This window comes from Corythoichthys intestinalis, chromosome 20 (assembly GCF_030265065.1).
Source record: "Corythoichthys intestinalis isolate RoL2023-P3 chromosome 20, ASM3026506v1, whole genome shotgun sequence".
Lineage (NCBI taxonomy): Eukaryota > Metazoa > Chordata > Actinopteri > Syngnathiformes > Syngnathidae > Corythoichthys > Corythoichthys intestinalis.
Window position 1 is genome coordinate 19,685,933 of NC_080414.1, and position 18,146 is coordinate 19,704,078.

At 38.3% G+C, this 18,146-nt stretch overlaps 1 protein-coding gene across 2 annotated transcripts in view; it reads right to left on the reverse strand.

The window, feature by feature from the left end:
* The window catches only part of drd3 (dopamine receptor D3), a 66,498-nt gene extending 55,534 nt beyond the window's left edge, over positions 1-10,964 (reverse strand). For both annotated transcript variants that reach the window (XM_057824295.1, XM_057824294.1), the window contains exons 1-2: positions 10,822-10,964; positions 1,002-1,319 (exon numbers count right to left, since the gene is read on the reverse strand). In XM_057824295.1, coding sequence (XP_057680278.1) covers positions 1,002-1,283 — 282 coding nt within the window. In that variant the 5' untranslated portion in view covers positions 1,284-1,319; positions 10,822-10,964. The remainder of the gene's footprint in view (positions 1-1,001; positions 1,320-10,821) is intronic.
* Between the last annotated feature and the right edge of the window lie 7,182 nt (positions 10,965-18,146).

Sequence of the window (18,146 nt, forward strand, 5' to 3'; positions counted from 1 at the left end):
TTTAATTTTGTTTATTTTCTTGCTTTTTGTTTGCACCAGTGTTTGTTTTTGGCAAGCCTTTTAATTTCCGTCTTACTCGTAGTCTTTTGGACGAAAATTCTTACTAATCTTAGTCATATTTTAGTCATCTCAAACTGCGTGTCTTCGTCTAGTTTTTGTTGAAGAAAACTCAAGACTATTTTCGTGTAATCTTAGTCGACTATTACTAAAAATGTTTTCCTCTGTAAAATTAAAAAATTCTACTCCAAAAATAAATAAATGAACATTGACAGACGAGCACATATTGCAGTGTTTTTCTACAAAGACAACACCAACTTGGTGATAATACACACTAAGCAAGAAAACAATACATTTTTTTCAATTAATTTAACCCACCTGGACACCACGAACTGTAAGTTAAAAAAGTTGTCAGAGAATTTGTGAGGACGCTTCACTGTTAGCATTAGCCTAATGCTAAGGAGAACACGGAGGCTATGCTAACGCTACGAGTTACATTTAATGTGTGATCATCTTTAAAGACTAAAGCAACTGGAGACATTGGTGAGTCGGGAAGGGGGGCGGAGCTCGTCATGAGTGACGCAACCAGACACTGCAACAATGCAGGCTAACTACATATAAAATGTCGCACATTGCGAACACGTGACGCAAACTATTGCGCATTTACGTCTTGTTCTGGTCTCGTCAGACGAAAACTGGCATTCATCTCGTTATGTTTTAATCCCCCAAAACACGTTTTTAGTTATCGTTTTGTCATCGTCATGAAAAAGGTGTTCGTTGATGAAACATTTTCGTGGTTGTCATCGTTGACGAAAACAACAGTGCTTTGTGCCAAAGGGTCCTACTTTAAATATGTGTTCATCACCATGAAGTCATGTTTTTGTGCCTTGTTTTTCGGTTATACAGTACCTTGAACACTGGTCTGTGAAAATAATACCTACATTCAACTGGTTCGTGGTGCAAAATGGAAGACGGGTGACATATTTTCTCCCCGACTGTCTCACCTCCAGGTAGACTGCCCAGGGCATGACGAGCGAGGCCACTAACAAGTCTGCCACGGCCAGACTAACCACCAGGTAGTTAGTGGTGGTCTGCAAGGAGCGCTCCCTCAGCACGGCCAGGCACACCAGCACATTGCCGAACACGATGGCCAGGATGAGGAGGGAGTAGAGCATGGCGTAGTAGTTCCGCTCGCCATCGTCATCCGGACCAGACCCCTCGGCACTGCTGTTTCGCTCATCCGACACATTCCACCACGGCTGCTCTGCTCTTCGAAGCATCGCCATGTCCCGCCGGCATGGGGGGTGACAAGTTTGGAAAACCTGCGCAGGCAAGTGCGTTTATCAGTATTGTTCCCAAAAATCCCCAGATGCAGTAAAGTGCCAGTTTGAAAACGTCTTTGCCGTCTAATTTGCACTTTCCGTGGCACACAACGTCTGTTCTTAACAAATCACGTAGCAGAAGACCCACTGCTATCACTACAAACTTCAAGAGCAGGCATTCATGAAAAGACCGTTTATCCCAAGGAACTCAACAAAAGTTTGATTCAGTTGAGTGACAAAGCATTTACTACAACCAGCGTCCTGTTTTTCAAATGCTCCAAGCAGACGCTTATAATGCGCAAAAACCTGAATTGAATTGTATATTACGTTGACGTTTTAAATTCTCAAAAGGGCATTGTCAGAGACTGAAAACCTTTCTTTCAGACGATGCTTTTGCTACACTGCTTCAATGTCAATTGACCAGCCAGCGGCAATATGAACGATATGCATACAAAAAAGGCAAAAACTCAGCTGTCAAAAGCTGCTGGCCTGATGTCTATCTGATTTATACTTGAACTGAAATATAAAAAAGTTGCCTTTAACCAAGGGCAAGGTTTGATCTCAACATTAGTAACGACGATATAACAGCAAACACACATGCACAGATTTTGCTAATTAGACCAAACAGATTATTGAATGGGGGTCAGGGCTACATTTCTCCCGAATATGAACCCAATTAATTGATTGGCCAAATGATCAATGCAAAATAAATCTGTATCGACACACTAACTTTCATGTGCACTGGTTCAGGTGATATGACGTTCAACTCAAACATTTGTTTTCAAAAACTACTAAAACATTTTGAAGTTCAAGTCCCTTTATTAAAAAAAAAACGGGGAGCTATCCAAGAATGGGTCCACTTCTGGAAGGACACTGGAGCACCCCTAGACTCAAGCTAAGGTATAATATAAAAGTGATTTGGGAAAAAAATAATGAAAAACAAACTGAGATAACAATAGATGTGGGAATCTTGGGGCACCTAACGATTCAATTACGATTACTATTCAGAGGCTACGATTCGATTACAAACGATTATTGACGCCATACCCCCCGCCTCCCCCAAGCTACAGTGTATCACAAAAGTGAGTACACCCCTCGCATTTCTGCAGATATTTAAGTATATCTTGTCATGGGACAACACTGACAAAATGACACTTTGACACAATGAAAAGTAGTCTGTGTGCAGCTTATATAATAGTTAATTTATTTTCCCCTCAAAATAACTAAAAATATAGCCATTAATATATAAACCCCGGGCAACAAAAGTGAATACACCGCATAGAAACTACGCACATCCCTAAATGTCCAAATTGAGTACTGCTTGTCATTTTCCCTCCAAAATGTCACGTGACTCGTTACAGGAGTGCTGTCAGCATTGCTGCAGAAATTGAAGAGGTGAAGGGTCAGCCTGTTAGTGCTCAGACCACACGGCGCACTCTATATCAAATTGGTGTGCATGGCTGTCACCCCAGGAGGAAGCCTCTTCTGAAGACTGTACACAAGAAAGCCCGCCCGACTCATCAGACCATAGGGCATGGTTCCAGTAATCCATGTGCTTTGTTGACATGTCTTCAGCAAACTGTTTGCGGGCTTTCTTGTGTACCATCTTCAGAAGAGGCTTCCTCCGGGGGTGACAGCCATGCACACCAATTTGATGTAGAGTGGGGCGTGTGGTCTGAGCACTAACAGGCTGACCCCCCACTTCTTCAATCTCTGCAGCAATGCTGACAGCACTCCTGTAACGATTCACATGACAGTTTGGAGGGAAAATGACAAGCAGTACTCAATTTGGACATTTAGGGCTTGAAGTCAGTATGCATCTCGCCTAATGCAACATTCCCATATGCATGGTAAAAGTTAACAAACATGACCATGAATGGAGTTGGTTTGCAGAGAAACTGCTGATAGTTAGTTTCGCCTCAGATAATCATGAAATTTTATGACCATGGAAAATCCCAGATCCAGCCTGTCTAGTTTCTATATGTGTCATTGTATAACTGCCCATACAGCAAGGTTTATGACCTATTTTGATAAAAACTGCAAGAGAAGGACTAACCACCAAATTTTCCACACACCTCCAAGCCTGTATATAAAGGACGCTGAACACTTTGCTTGTGCACATTTTTGTCCATGCAGCTTGTCTGTAACTAAATGGACCCAGAAATTTTTGAAATTAAAACTGCGCAGTAATGATCTCTTGCCTCCAGTCTTTATTCTGCAATCCAGTCTAGCCGTCTCACCTGAATTGAAAACGAACACGCGGAGGACCTGAAAGACTGCCCCCAACAGGATGTACGTAGTTTCTATTCGGTGTATTCACTTTTGTTGCCAGGGGATTAGATATTAATCGCTATATTTTGAGTTATTTTGAGGGGAAAATGAATTAACTCTATTATATAAGCTGCACACAGATTACTTTTCATTGTGTCAAAGTGTCATTTTGTCAGTGTTGCCCCATGAAAAGCTATACTTAAATATCTGCAGAAATGCGAGGAGTGTACTCACTTTTGTGATACACTGTATTAGCTGCTTTCAATGTTTCGTACATGAGTTGCAGAAATTGTACAAAAATCCTCTCAGGCTTAAATAAACTACTATTTCAGTATAAAGTTAACAGTTCAAAACACCAAATAAAATACTCAAGTCCCCATTCTGTATCAGCAGCTTTAAAATACATTCAATTAATATAATGTTGTGAATCAACCGTCAAAGTTGTTAAAATTGCTCCAGTTATTCCATAATTTCCCTTCTGTCTACTCTCTTCTGTTCTCTTCGACATGTGAAAGTTTTAAAACTGTTTCATCATTTAAAGATGGACTCAAGTCAAGATTTTGCCGATTTAGGAGTATTTTAGATAAAAAGTTAATTAGGCTTTCTCGGAAAGTTCGCTACAACAGCCTTCCAGAGAAGTCTACTGCTTTAAGATGGCGACTGTTTACTAACGCCGGCGAGTCTGTAATTTCTCATCTAATTTTCTATACATGTGCTAACGCCGCCGAGTCTGTCATTTCGCATCTACAGTAGTTTTCTATACATGTGCTGACGCCGCCGAGTCTTTCATTTCACATCTAGTTCTGTATACATGTGATATCTACAGTAGCATTATGTGGGCGTAGTTTGTAGCGGCTGTCGGCCGCAGTCAGGTATTGTTTTTTTTATCTAGCAGCATGAGTTGAGCGTGATGTTTACTCTCGGTCTGTTCCTCATTACATCCCGAAGGCCGCACTGACTGTGTTTTAGTTCCGCTTTACTTGGCATACAGTGGGGCAAATAAGTATTTAGTCAACCACCAACTGTGCGAGTTCTCCTACTTGAAAAGATTAGAGAGGCCTGTAATTGTCAACATGGGTAAACCTCAACCATGAGAGACAGATTGTGGGAAAAAAAAACTGAAAATCACATTATTTAATTTTTAAAGAATTGATTTCCAAATTAGAGTGGAAAAATACGGAGCCCCCCGGGTGCCAGGATAGAAAAAAATAAAAAATCATAGCTAATCTGTACCCACAGTATACTAAACTGTACCCACAGATTAGTAAAATGTACCCACACATTAGTAAACTGTACCCACAGTTTACTAAACTGTACCCACAATTTACTAATCTGTACCCACAGATTACTAAACTGTGCCCACAGTTTACTAATCTGTACCCACAGTTTAGCAATAACCTGGAAACAGTAGTCACCAATGTTTAGCGGGGACTCCGAGTCCAAACTCCGAGGGACCGACCGAGCAACCATCTGCACCATTTGCCCTCGGCGAACAAAGGGGTTTTAAAAGGTAACTATTGCACGTTTTCTTTGGTAGGCGTCTTTCAGGTGTCATCAATCAATATGGCATGTTGTGTTTGCACATTTTCTGTGCTGCTGTCGTGTCCGTGTGTGCTTAATTCAAGTAGTGTTCATTTGTCAGTTAGCTATTTTTAGTAGCCACATTAGTGGCTACTAACACACAACATGCCATATTGATTGATGACACCTGAAAATGTAGACGCTACCAAAGAAAATGTGCAATAGTTACCTTTTAAAACCCCATTTTAGTAATCTGTGGGTGCAGTTTAGTAAACTGTGGGTACAGATTAGTAAACTGTGGGTACAGATTAGTAATCTGTGGGTACAGATTAGCTATGATTTTTAAAATTTTTCTACCCTGGCACCCGGGGGGCTCCGTAGAAAAAAGGTATTTGGTCACCTAGAAGATTTCTGGCTGTCAAAGAGATCTAATTTCTTCTAACAAGGTCTAACAAGGCTCCACTCGTTACCTGTATTAATGACACCTGTTTTAACTCATTATCGGTATAAAAGACACCTGTCGACAACCTCAGTCAGTCACACTCCAAACTCCACTATGGACAAGACCAAAGAGCTGTCGAAGGAAACCAGAGACAAAATTGTAGACCTGCACCAGGCTAGGAAGACTGAATCTGCAATTGGTTAAACACTTGGTGTAAAGAAATCAACTGTGGGAGCAATTATTAGAAAATGGAAGACATACAAGACCACTGATAATCTCCCTCAATCTGGGGCTCCATACAAGATCTCACCCCGTAACGTCAAAATGATAACAAGAACGGTGAGCAAAAATCCCCAAACCACACGGGGGGACCTAGTGAATGACCTACAGAGAGCTGGGACCACAGTAACAAAGGCTACTATTAGTAACACAATGCGCTGCCAGGGACTCAAATCCTGCACTGCCAGACGTGTCCCCCTGCTGAAGCCAGTACACGTCCAGGCCCGTCTGCGGTTCGCTAGAGAGCATTTGGGATGATCCAGAAGAGGACTGGGAGAATGTGTTATGGTCAGATGAAACCAAAATAGGACTTTTTGGTAGAAACACAGGTTCTCGTGTTTGGAGGAGAAAGAATACTGAATTGCATCCGAAGAACACCATACCCACTGTGAAGCATGGGGGTGGAAATATCATGCTTTGGGACTGTTTTTCTGCAAAGGAACCAGGACGACTGATCTGTGTAAAGGAAAGAATGAATGGGGCCATGTATCGAGAGATTTTGAGTGAAAATCTCCTTCCATCAGCAAGGCCATTGAAGATGAGACGTGGCTGGGTCTTTCAGCATGACAATGATCCCAAACACACAGCCAGGGCAACAAAGAAGTGGGTACGTAAGAAGCATTTCAAGATCCTGGAGTGCCCTAGCCAGTCTCCAGATCTCAACCCCATAGAAAATCTGTGTAGGGAGTTGAAAGTCTGTGTTGCCCAACGATAGCCCCAAAACATCACTGCTCTAGAGGAGATCTGCATGGAGGAATGGGCCAAAATACCAGCAACAGTGTGTGAAAAGCTTGTGAAGAGTTACAGAAAACGTTTGGCCTCCGTTATTGCCAACAAAGGGTACATAAAAGTATTGAGATGAACTTTTGGTATTGACCAAATACTTATTTTCCACCATGATTTGCAAATAAATTCTTTCACTATCAAACAATGTGATTTTCTGTTTTTTTCTTCACATTCTGTCTCTCATGGTTGAGGTTTACCCGTGTTGACAATTACAGGCTTCTCTAATATTTTCAAGTGGGAGAACTTGCACAATTAGTGGTTGACTAAATACTTATTTGCCCCACTGTACCATTGTTAACTGTATGCAATGAGTTCAGTACTATTAAATTCAAATAAAAATAATAATTAACTTTAGAGTGTTATTGTGGGCCACTACCAGAGTGTTTATCTGTTTAATAAAATCTTAATAAATAGACTTCAGTGCCATTGACTCCAGTAGACATTCAGTCCACTTAGATTTTTTTTCCTCTATAAAGGGTTAGAAAATGGCCTTTAACATCTGCTCCTCTCTTCACTTAAATGTAGTTCTTTTTCATCAAGGTAGCACCAAAGTAATACTTTTATATTAGACAGTGCTTTGTACTTTGTATATATGATTTTAAATTTTTTTTTTTTTTAAACTAGCCAGTTTTTTAAGCAAAAACAAATGAGAGCATCTAAAAAATCTGACTGAATTTACCCCTATCTGAGGAAATAGTCTTCTCTCACACATGCAAATAATGTATTCGTCACCCTGTATATTCACACTATTCTCACAGGAACGTGTCGTTTTACTTACACGTACTGTAAACATTTGCATGGCAATCACACATAACATGAGCTCATTAGTCCTATTCACGTACAATGTAATCACGCAATTGGCCATTCACAAAAACAGTGTAGCTGTGATTGAGCGTTTACACACAATACATAAACAACCTCACGATAATCGTTCACATACAGTATGAGCGTGTCTGAGCCTATCGACTTGTAGCACAGGAATACAGTATGTCTTCCATTGTGCTTCTCTACAATCTGTGTCAAGCCTGTGATTGACGGATGATCCTTTCAGGGCGTACATCACCTTTCGCCCTATATCAAGCCAGAATTAGCTCTAGCTTCCCACTGACTGACCCTGAAGGGTTACGGAATAGAGATGGAAAGCAGCTGATTGAGGCTAACACCAGTAAAGCGCTTTTAAAACGCTGTAGTGCCATGAGATACGGGTCAACCTACTTGAGAGTTGCTTTTTTAAACACTAACAATGTTCAAGTGTACTATTTGTGAATTCAAATGATCCCAAATCGATTTAGCTTAATGATAAGAGTGCAAAATTCCCTATATTTTTAAACACGAACAGTGCAGAAACACATGCAGACAGTCAATAAAAAATACACACACATTCTTTATCCTCCACGTAAAATCACCACTATTATTGATGGTAGCTTTGCATGTAATGCAAAAACAACTATCTATAATATTCCTTTTTTTTTTTTAATGGTGTTTCTTCGGCACACCACCCAGCCAGAACCCGTTGACCCACCAACACGGTTCATACACCAAAACCAACCGGAATTCTCATGTGGCGTGGGCTGTCTTTGGTTTGACACCACAAAAATGACCGTTTGCCAAAAAAAGTTTTTTTTTTTTTTTTTAAAATGAAAAAAGTGGAACTTCAAAATGCTATTTGTGCGACGTTTTTTTGTTCCACTCACATAATTCATACATTAAAAGAGAGAAAAGAAAAAAAAAAAGAAAAAAAAAGGACACCAGAGGTCACAAAATGTCTTTTCAGTTTTTGCTAAAACTATAGTTTGGCAAAAAATTTGCGAACAAAATATCCAATGATTTCTAATGGCCCAAGTTTCCCATTCATTTCCAATGGCACTATTCACCATTCATTTCAATAGCACAAAAACCTCCATTCATTCCTATTTGATTTCCAACCCAAGTGACCCGATATCAATTGGAAGTGACCCTGAAATGCCTCCAAATCAACAGGAATCGACCATGAAATGCCCCAAAATCAAAAGTAAGTGACCCGATATCAACTGTAGTTCACCCTGAAATGCCCTAAAATCAACAGGTGACCCAATATGTACAGGGAGTGAACCTGAAATGCCACAAAATAAACGGGAAGCGACCATATATCTACATGAAGTCCGAGATGCCTCAAAATCGTGGTATAGATATACTGTATACTAGACATGTGCCGATTACCGGTTTCAAGGTATGCCGTGGTATGTTTTCAAAACTGCAAAAATTTTCTGTCATACTGTTCCTAAGATATAAGCTATTTTTATTTCCCAAAAATGCATGTAGAAATCCCTCGCTTGCAACTGCAAGGCTCAACCCTCCCCCACCAGTTGTTGCTCAGTGTCAGTGAGTCAGCTGTGCTACACGATGGCTGGAGGAAGTGAAACTCCTGAACTTTTTCCCCCATCGAAAAAAACGAAATCACTGGTACGGGAATACTTCGGCTACAGAAAAGTTACAGGTTGCGGGTTAGATGCAGGCCAACCGACATGTAAAACAGGGTAGCTGCCGAGGAGACAATACCTCCAATATGATTTCGATTTCATATTTATACTAAATTAAATGTTAGTAAACACTTTTATGATCATTTCCCACTCGTTGTGAGAGTTAACTCCAGTGTGTTTAGTGTGTCTAGCGGTGGTAAAACGTGGTGTTTTTTACTCTCTGGTAACGGTGTTGAGAAAGAGAATGTGTCTATAATGTAAACATGATGCGAGTCATAAACACGTTCTTTTTATGGAAAATAATTAGGGCTGTCAAACGATTACAATTTTTAATCGAGTTAATTACAGCTTAAAAATAAATTAATCGTAATTTGTCCAAATTCAAACTATCTATAAGATATGCCATATTTTTCTGTAAATTATTGTTGGAATGGAAAGATAAGACACGAGACGGATATATACATTCAACATACGGTACATAAGTACTGTATTTGTTTATTATAACAATAAATCAACAAGATGGCATTAACATTATTAACATTCTCTTAAATCAATCCTTGGATAGAAAGAGTTGTAGTTCTTAAAAGATAAATGTTAGTACAGGTTATAGAAATTTTATATTAAAATCCCTCTTAATGTTTTGGGTTTTTTTAAGTTTGTAAAATTTTCAATCAAAAAATAAACTAGTAGCTCGCCATTGTTGATGTCAATAATTACACCATGCTCACTCATGGTACTAACCCATAAAATCAGTTGGACCCAAACACCAGCAGAGGGCGCCAAACACCAAAAAGCAAGTAACAAGCGAACATTACATTGTACTGTCATTTTAGTCTGTTTGAGCGGGGCATGTGCGTCAATTGCGTCAAATATTTTAACGTGATTAATTTAAAAAATTAATTACCGCTCGTTATCGCGATAATTTTGACAGCCCTAAAAATAATTCAATTATTTTTGTTCCGATGGTAATCATGTTGAGCCCTTGGGTTTAGCCTTACCTAAAGGACTGCATTTATTTTGATTTTATTCCAAATATTTTGTTGTTATTGTTGCTTTTTTTAACTTAACATTATAATATGTTCTGAAAAATAAAAATCCTGTTCAATGGAAAAAAGTTTTTTTTTTAATTGTTCCAGCTATCTGTCACACATTTTAGAGCTGTAATTGCAATACTGTGATACCGTGAAACCGTGATATTTTTGCTTAAGGTTATCATACCATCAGAATATCATACCACCACATGCCTACTATACAATATCTCACTGAAATCTTATGACTACATCATTTTCTAAACACCATGGCACACAATATAAACCTTTCAATCCGTATGAACATAATGTGAATCTCCCTGTGTGCACTCACACAACACAGTTTAAAAACACAATATTACTGTTATTGTACTACAATTGAAATTGTAATTCAATCATCTGTCTGTCCTTTCACACAAACTGTTACTCCTCGGGGCTAATTGGAACTCATTTACATCTTCCCACTGGATAGCTTTTCATAAACGGTGACACGTACCAGTTCATATTGGTACAAACTAATGAAATCCTTGCCATGGAGACTTAATTAACACAATAATGAAATCCAATTAAAGTCTGAGATGGCAGCACCGTATCACACGTCACCATCGCCCCGCCTGAAGAAATTATTCAAAGCGGGAATAATTGCATCTATACTACAAATAAATGCATTACAGACCCATATAGAGAGCAAGCATCATTTAAAAGACTAAACTTACCACTTAGTTTTTCCTGTTGGAAAAGTCATCAGATCCCTAGAAAAATAAACAACACTATGAAGATCCCAGTTGTCCAGTCTTGGTGTCCGTATATGTAATAGCAGTAGAGCGGCGGCTTCGGGCTGCCTGGTGCGCTCGCTCCCATTGCGCACAGGCGAATGTGCGGCTGGAGGCTCTCGCGGTCCAATGTGGCGCACACCAGCCCGCCCCCTTTCTGGCTACCTCCCTCAAGATGACGGTCGCTCACATTGATTGCAAATTAATGAGCGGACGTAAATTGTCTAGTGAAGCACCGAACACTTATATTTGAGTACTATCCAATTAAAAGTTGTCAGCGTGATAGCTTAAAATTTTTATTTTAATCATGTCTTGTTCAGTTGAAAATATTTTGTGATTGCTTGTATTGTAGTGTGCATTTAAAATGCAGCCATACAGGAAAAGGGGTTGCACTTTATTTGAACTCGGTGTCATAAGACTGTTATAATGATGGCATGACACCTGTCATGAATTGGAATGAGTGCTTATGACGGATGTCATTGAGTGTCATAAAGTAAATTACGCCACATTTGATGCAATATTGAGATTTTTTTCAAATGTCTTTGAGTTGGGATTGGAGTTTAGGAACTGTTTTAGCGCTTGGACACTAAGTGACATCTGTCATTAGCATTCATTAATGTTCATGACAGTGTCATGTAATAATTATGACTGTCTTAGACAGTCTTATAACACAGAGTTTAAGTGTAACCGGAAAAGGGTTGAAAGGGAACCTCGGACTTAAAAGACTTGTAGGCTCTCATCAGCCACAATTGTTTTCTTACTCTTACTCTTACTATTTCTTACTAAAATATGTTATTAGAAACACATATACCGTATTGGCCCTAATATAAGATGGCCCTGATTATAAGACGACCCCCTCTTTTTCAAGACTCAAGTTTGAAATAACACTTTTTGAACACTAAATTAATTTTTATACAGAAAATAATTACAGTACATCCGAAACAAATGATTTTAACAATATATTTGAGAGAAAAAGCATGTTATTGTGCCTCATTCAAATCTTAATATCTGAACATTCAAATATGTAAACCAAAATGCAATCATATTCGTAAATGAATGGGTTGTGGTTTTTGAAATGTAAATAAACCAATCTATTGTGATAAACAACAAAATTGCAATAACTGCATTAGCCATCAAGTGAAGTCTAACTGTAACTGTAACTTAGTAGCTGACAGAACATTGCTTCAGTGATATCTGGCGCCATCTAGCGTCGTGAATGGGTATAATTTCTAGACCGCGACTATAAGACGACCCCCACTTTTTCAGTCATATTGTAATGCAAAAAACACTGTCTTATATTCGGGCCAATACGGTATTATTGGCATTGATTTAAAAATCTAATATTTAGTACATGTTTTGACCTACAGAGGGCGCCATGTTTCATGCGCGTAATGCACGCTGTGGGTGATGAAGCGGTTGGGCTGGACTGGTAGAATAGCTGTGCTAGCTAGAAAGCGAAGCTAAAATGACGACTGGCATGATTTTGTCACATTCAGCTGCTGGTCAGGTTGGTTTGTTACAAAGCTGTGGGAAGAGTTGCCAACGTCGTACCTGCATCCAATTCCAGCTCATCAGCAGCGTCATTAAACCGATCCTAGGCAACTTGCCGAGGTATTGACTTGCTGCCATTTTACAGTTTGTACAGTGGGGAGAACAAGTATTTGATACACTGCCAATGGGAAAACCTATTGGCAGTGTATCAAATACTTGTTCTCCCCACTGTATATCCCATCATTGCTATTTGCATCATTACCTTGTTTTTTTTCGTTTGTCAGCCTCTCACTGCGGTTTTCTGTTTTTTATTTTTATTTTTTTTATCTACCTACTGTCACGGAACCTTTTTTGTGTCTCCCTTTCCGCGACTGTGTGTTTGTTGGTGTGTTTAATAAAACCTTTTACGCAATCCCTATGTTATTGTGTTCTGCTTGCTGTCTGAAATGAGCCGTTTTTAATTCCGTGGTAAAGCCAGCCGCACTTTATTTGAACTCGATGTCATAAGACTGTTATAATGATTGATGAATGCAGAGATTGAAGGGGTGGGGGGTTAGCCTGTTAGTGCTCAGACCATACACCACACTCTACATCAAATTGGTGTGCATGGCTGTCACCCCAGGAGGAAGCCTCTTCTGAAGATGATACAGTTTGCGGGCTTTCTTGTGTACCGTCTTCAGAAGAGGCTTCCTCCTGGGGTGACAGCCATGCAAACCAATTTGATGTAGAGTGCGGCGTATCGTCTGAGCACTAACAGGCTGACCCTCCACCCCTTCAATCTCTGCAGCAATGCTGACAGCACTCCTGTAACTGGTCACATGACATTTTGGAGGGAAAATGACAACCAGTACTCAATTTGGACATTTATGGATGTACGTTTTTTCAAAGGGGTGTACTCACTTTTGTTGCCAGCGGTTTAGATATTAATAGCTATATTTTGAGGGGAAAATAAATTAAATCTATTGAATAAGCTGCATACAGAATACTTTTCATCGTGTCAAAGTGTCATTTTGTCAGTGTTGTCCCATGAAAAGATATACTTGAATATCTGCTGAAATGCGAGGGGTGTACTCACTTTTCTGATACACTGTAACCTAGCTAACAAACTTAAATTGTGTTTCTAAACTTGGGGTGTGTCAATGTATCGAAAAAATGACTATATCACTATACTTTGTAGCCCGAAAGGTTATCGATATGCTCGCCCCAAGAATCGATACATCGTTTTAAAACCGTGTCACTGTTAAAAAAAAACAAAAACAAAAAACAAAACTAATCTAATAATCAAACGGGAAATGAGGTGAAATGCCCCAAAATTAACTCGTTGCCTGGCATTGGCTGCCACTGACAGTCCTAGACGTTCAATCCATTTGAAGTGGGAGGGATGGAAGCGAATGAACTTTCGTTCATTCGCTGCCACCCTCCCAGTTCAAATCGATTGGACGTCTACTAGTGATAAAAAAAAAAGTATCCTATATGCTAGTATGATATCCTGACCCATGTATCGATAATTGTTGTATCGCCATATCGTAAGCCTTGTATCGTAAATCTTATCGTATCATGAGGTCCCCAGAGGTTCCCGCCCCTAATTTAAACAGTAAAACAAGGTATATGTCTAACATATTGTCTAAGTCGCAACACTAGAGGGTGCTATGCACACTTTAGAGAGAGATATGAAAGACGATTATCATGTTATTGTAAAGTGTTTGGGAGCCTAAGACTTTTTTTCACACCGCTTAAAGTTAGCGAAAGACTCCCTTGTGATTTAGTGTTTCATATACCCTACATTTAGGCAATATAGCTCTCAAGGCACGACCCCGGTGTCCATCCAAGCGGCTTTCCTGACATCACGACAATGACAAACGGCCACAATTGTTCATTTTTCAGCCATAAGCGACGTTTTGAGCTTGCGTTCTAGTGTCCAAATGACCTTTATCGTAGTGTGGAAATCTGAGTCATCCTTCTTACATTGGAGGGGCGGCGGAATAGAATCCTCGACAGTATCACAAACACTCGCACTTTTGGAAAATGGCGGTGAAATGTAATCCGTCTTACGCTGCACTTTGTATGTCTGGCAGTCGTCACGTCAGCTAATCAATCTCACACGCGTGAAAGAGGAAGATAAAGGGAATTGTGTAATTTTCGCTGACAAATCGACTTGATGATAGATGATGTGGAGTTGTTATGATTTGTAAACAATTTCAAACAAGGGCGTAGGTTTGCATAGTGACGGTAGGGACACAACACTACCAACTTTTCAAGATGCTCAAATTGTCCCCACCAACTTTTAAGCAGCTTATTTGCATTATATCATGAATTCAGTTACATAGGTAATTTAGTTCGTCTTCCCATATGTTGTAAGGATAGAATTGACCCTGCCGTTATTAAGTGAATTACTTTCATTTAGTTCAGACTTACATGACCCTTTCACTTGCTGAATGTGCCAGTCCATTTTTTTCTCCTCAAACACGTTTGATTGGCTAATGACTTAACCCCCCCCCACACACACACACACGCAATCACCCTGACATAAATACAACATGCCGCATCCTCTGCCCCCTTCGAAGATGAGGAATATCAGAAGTTTTGTAAAAAGAAGTCAATGTTGTGGAGGTGGGGAACACACCACTAATTTTGCTACTGAAAGAGTTCGCATAACATTAATCTGTGTGAATTTCCCAAACTCGAGTAGGAAGCTGCTTTGAGAGGAATATCCTCCTTTATGTGTTTTCTAATGTTAACATTAATTAAACTGTAAGAAACTTAGTGAACCTAGGGTTGCATAAGCGGATTTTAAGGGGGGGGGGGGGGCAGGGGCCCCTGGTGGCTAAAAGTGTAATTGCATGTAATTGACTTTCCTATATATATATATATATATATATATATATATATATATTCAGTTTTTTATTTGTTAAAAAAGTTTAAATGATCCAATAAATGTTGTTCCACTTCACGATTGTGTCCCACTTGTTGTTGATTCTTGACAAAAAAATTAAATTTCATATCTTTATGTTTGAAGCCTGAAATGTGGCGAAAGGTTACAAGATTCAAGGGGGCCGAATACTTTTGCAAGGCACTGTATATATATATATATATATATATATATATATATATATATATATATATATATATATAAAACATGTAAAGCAATAAAACTACAACAAAAATGAATGAAATGAACAAAAAAAACATTTTTTATAAAGGGACAAAATTATTTTTTGAGCACCTTAGACGGTCATTTGCTTTGCATATAATTAAATATATATATATGAGAAAAAATATATTTTTAAATGATTTATTTATTTGATTGAAAAAATATACTGTATATATATGTATATAATATATATTTGATTGAAACAATTTTTTGGGGGATTGAATGATTAAGAGACAAAGTTCCTTATCATTTGGCCCAAACCCAAAAAAGATTGCTTCAATCAAAACCTTTTCCAATGAAAAATTAAGTATTCAAATGCAAATTTTTCAATCTGAAATATTTTTTCGCATTAAAATTTTTTTTTCTATGTTTGAAATTTTTCTTTTTTTTTTTTTTTTTTTGATTGAAGTGATTTTTATTTTTGAAAATCTATATTTTTTTGAAGCAAATTAATGTTTGATTGAATAATAAAGAGAAAAATGTCCTAGCCAAAATCTGGCCCAAACAAAGATCAACATTACTTCAATCAAAAAGTTGCTTCAAACAAAAAAACAAAAAAAAAAGAAAGAAAAATAATAATAATAATAATAATAATATTCAAAGAAAAATAGCTTTCACATGAGGGTTAGGGGTTATTTTTTTGAGTTTCAAATTTATTTTTGCAAGTGACTTTTTTTGGTTGAAACTATATATTTAGATTGAAGCAACTTTTTTATTTTTATTTTTTTTATTGAAGCAACTTTTTTTTTGACTGAATACTAAATACACACAAATCTACCTCCATATGGCTCCACCCAGGGGGTACAATTTTTGACTGGGGTAACTACATTGGCACGACACCGGCGGGCGTACCATATTCAATGGATGACGATCTTGGCGAAAAGTATTGCCTAAGCAGCCTGATTTAGAATTCCCTCAAGAATGATGGGAAACAAAAAAACGCTCATTGTCAACTTATTATTTTAGATATTCTTGTAAATTAATTTTATTGCTGACACTGCGTTTTGGGGTCATCAACAAATTGTGCCCCCCCCATCCCCCCCCCCCACCGCCCCAAAAGTCAAACTCTGCCTATGGTTACCCCCTTCTCCCCAATTCTCATTTTTATTTCAACACTTAAAACAAGATGGAGAAAATTATTCGAATAGATTTAAGGAAAATGATCAGATTAAGACATTATAATTTTGCAGAGTGAAAGTTAGTATAAATCAATACAGATTTTGCATTGATAATTTAGCCTATCAATTAATTAGATTCATATTAGTGAGAAATATAGCAATGACCCCCGTTTACCCAATCTGTTTGGTCTTATTGATGTCCTGGTCCTACCAAAAAGTGTACATGCTGGTTATGCTGTTATTTTGTCCCTACCAATATTGAGACCAAACCCCAAGCCCTTGATTCCAAAGGTTTTTGCAACTGTATGGCCATTAAATGTACAGAGTCAAGACTCCGTCCTTGCTCACGTATGCAGTGGGCCGCAAATTAATATCAGCCAAATTTGACATTTTGCTGTCATCTACTGGCAACATGCTGCAACTGCTCATCGACAAACACTTATAACCACCAAAATACTGTACAGTGAAGAAAATAAGTATTTGAACGCCCTGCTATTTTGCAATTTTCCCCACTTAGAAATCATGGAGGGGTCTGAAATTTTCATCGTAGGTGCATGTCCACAGTGAGAGAGATAATCTAAAAAGAAAAATCCAGAAATCACAATGTATGATTTTTAAAAACTATTTATTTGTGTGATACAGCTTCAAATAAGTATTTAAACACCTGAGAAAACGAATGTTAATATTTGGTACAGTATCCTTTGTTGGAATTACAGAGGCCAAATGTTTTCTGTAGTTTTTCACCAGGTTTGCACACACTGAAGGAGGGATCTTGGCCCACTCCTCCTTACACATCTTCGTTCGATCAGTCAAGTTTCTGAGCTGTCGCTGAGAAACAGTTTGAGCTCCCTCCAAAGTTTTTCTATTGGGTTTAGGTCTGGAGACTGGCTAGGCCATGCTCGAACCTACTTATGGAGCCACTTTCTGGTTTTCCTGGTTGTGTGCTTTGGGTCATTGTCATGTTAGAAGACCCAGCCACAACCTATCTTCATTGCTCTGACTGAGGGAAGGAGGTTGTTCCTCTCTGGTGTCTTTGGACAGCTCTTTGGTCTTGGCCAAGTTTGAGTTTTACTCATATATATATAAAGAAGTGCAAAAAGGTTCTTAGTTAACGATTGTGTTTGAAGGGCATAAATACATATTTTAGAAAAATAATTTGTCTCACATAGTTCAACACCTCTTTGCACATATAATAATACAAATGTAATTTAATAAATTGTACAGTATACAGAACAAGTAGGATGTAAGCCTAATATTACAGTATTTGAGGTTGAAAAAATGTATTAATGAGATAAAAAGTCCTTTTTTTAGATTAAAGTAGAAAAATTCCCAATAATAAAAGTATGGGATAAAAGTTGATTTTTATTTTATTTTTTTATATTCACATAGCAATACTGGATTTCGAGAAAGACATGTTAAAAAATTACAAATGCACTACTGATACAATTTACATTTGTTGTATATTGGGAAAAATATATATTTTATAGAAATATCTAATATAACTATTT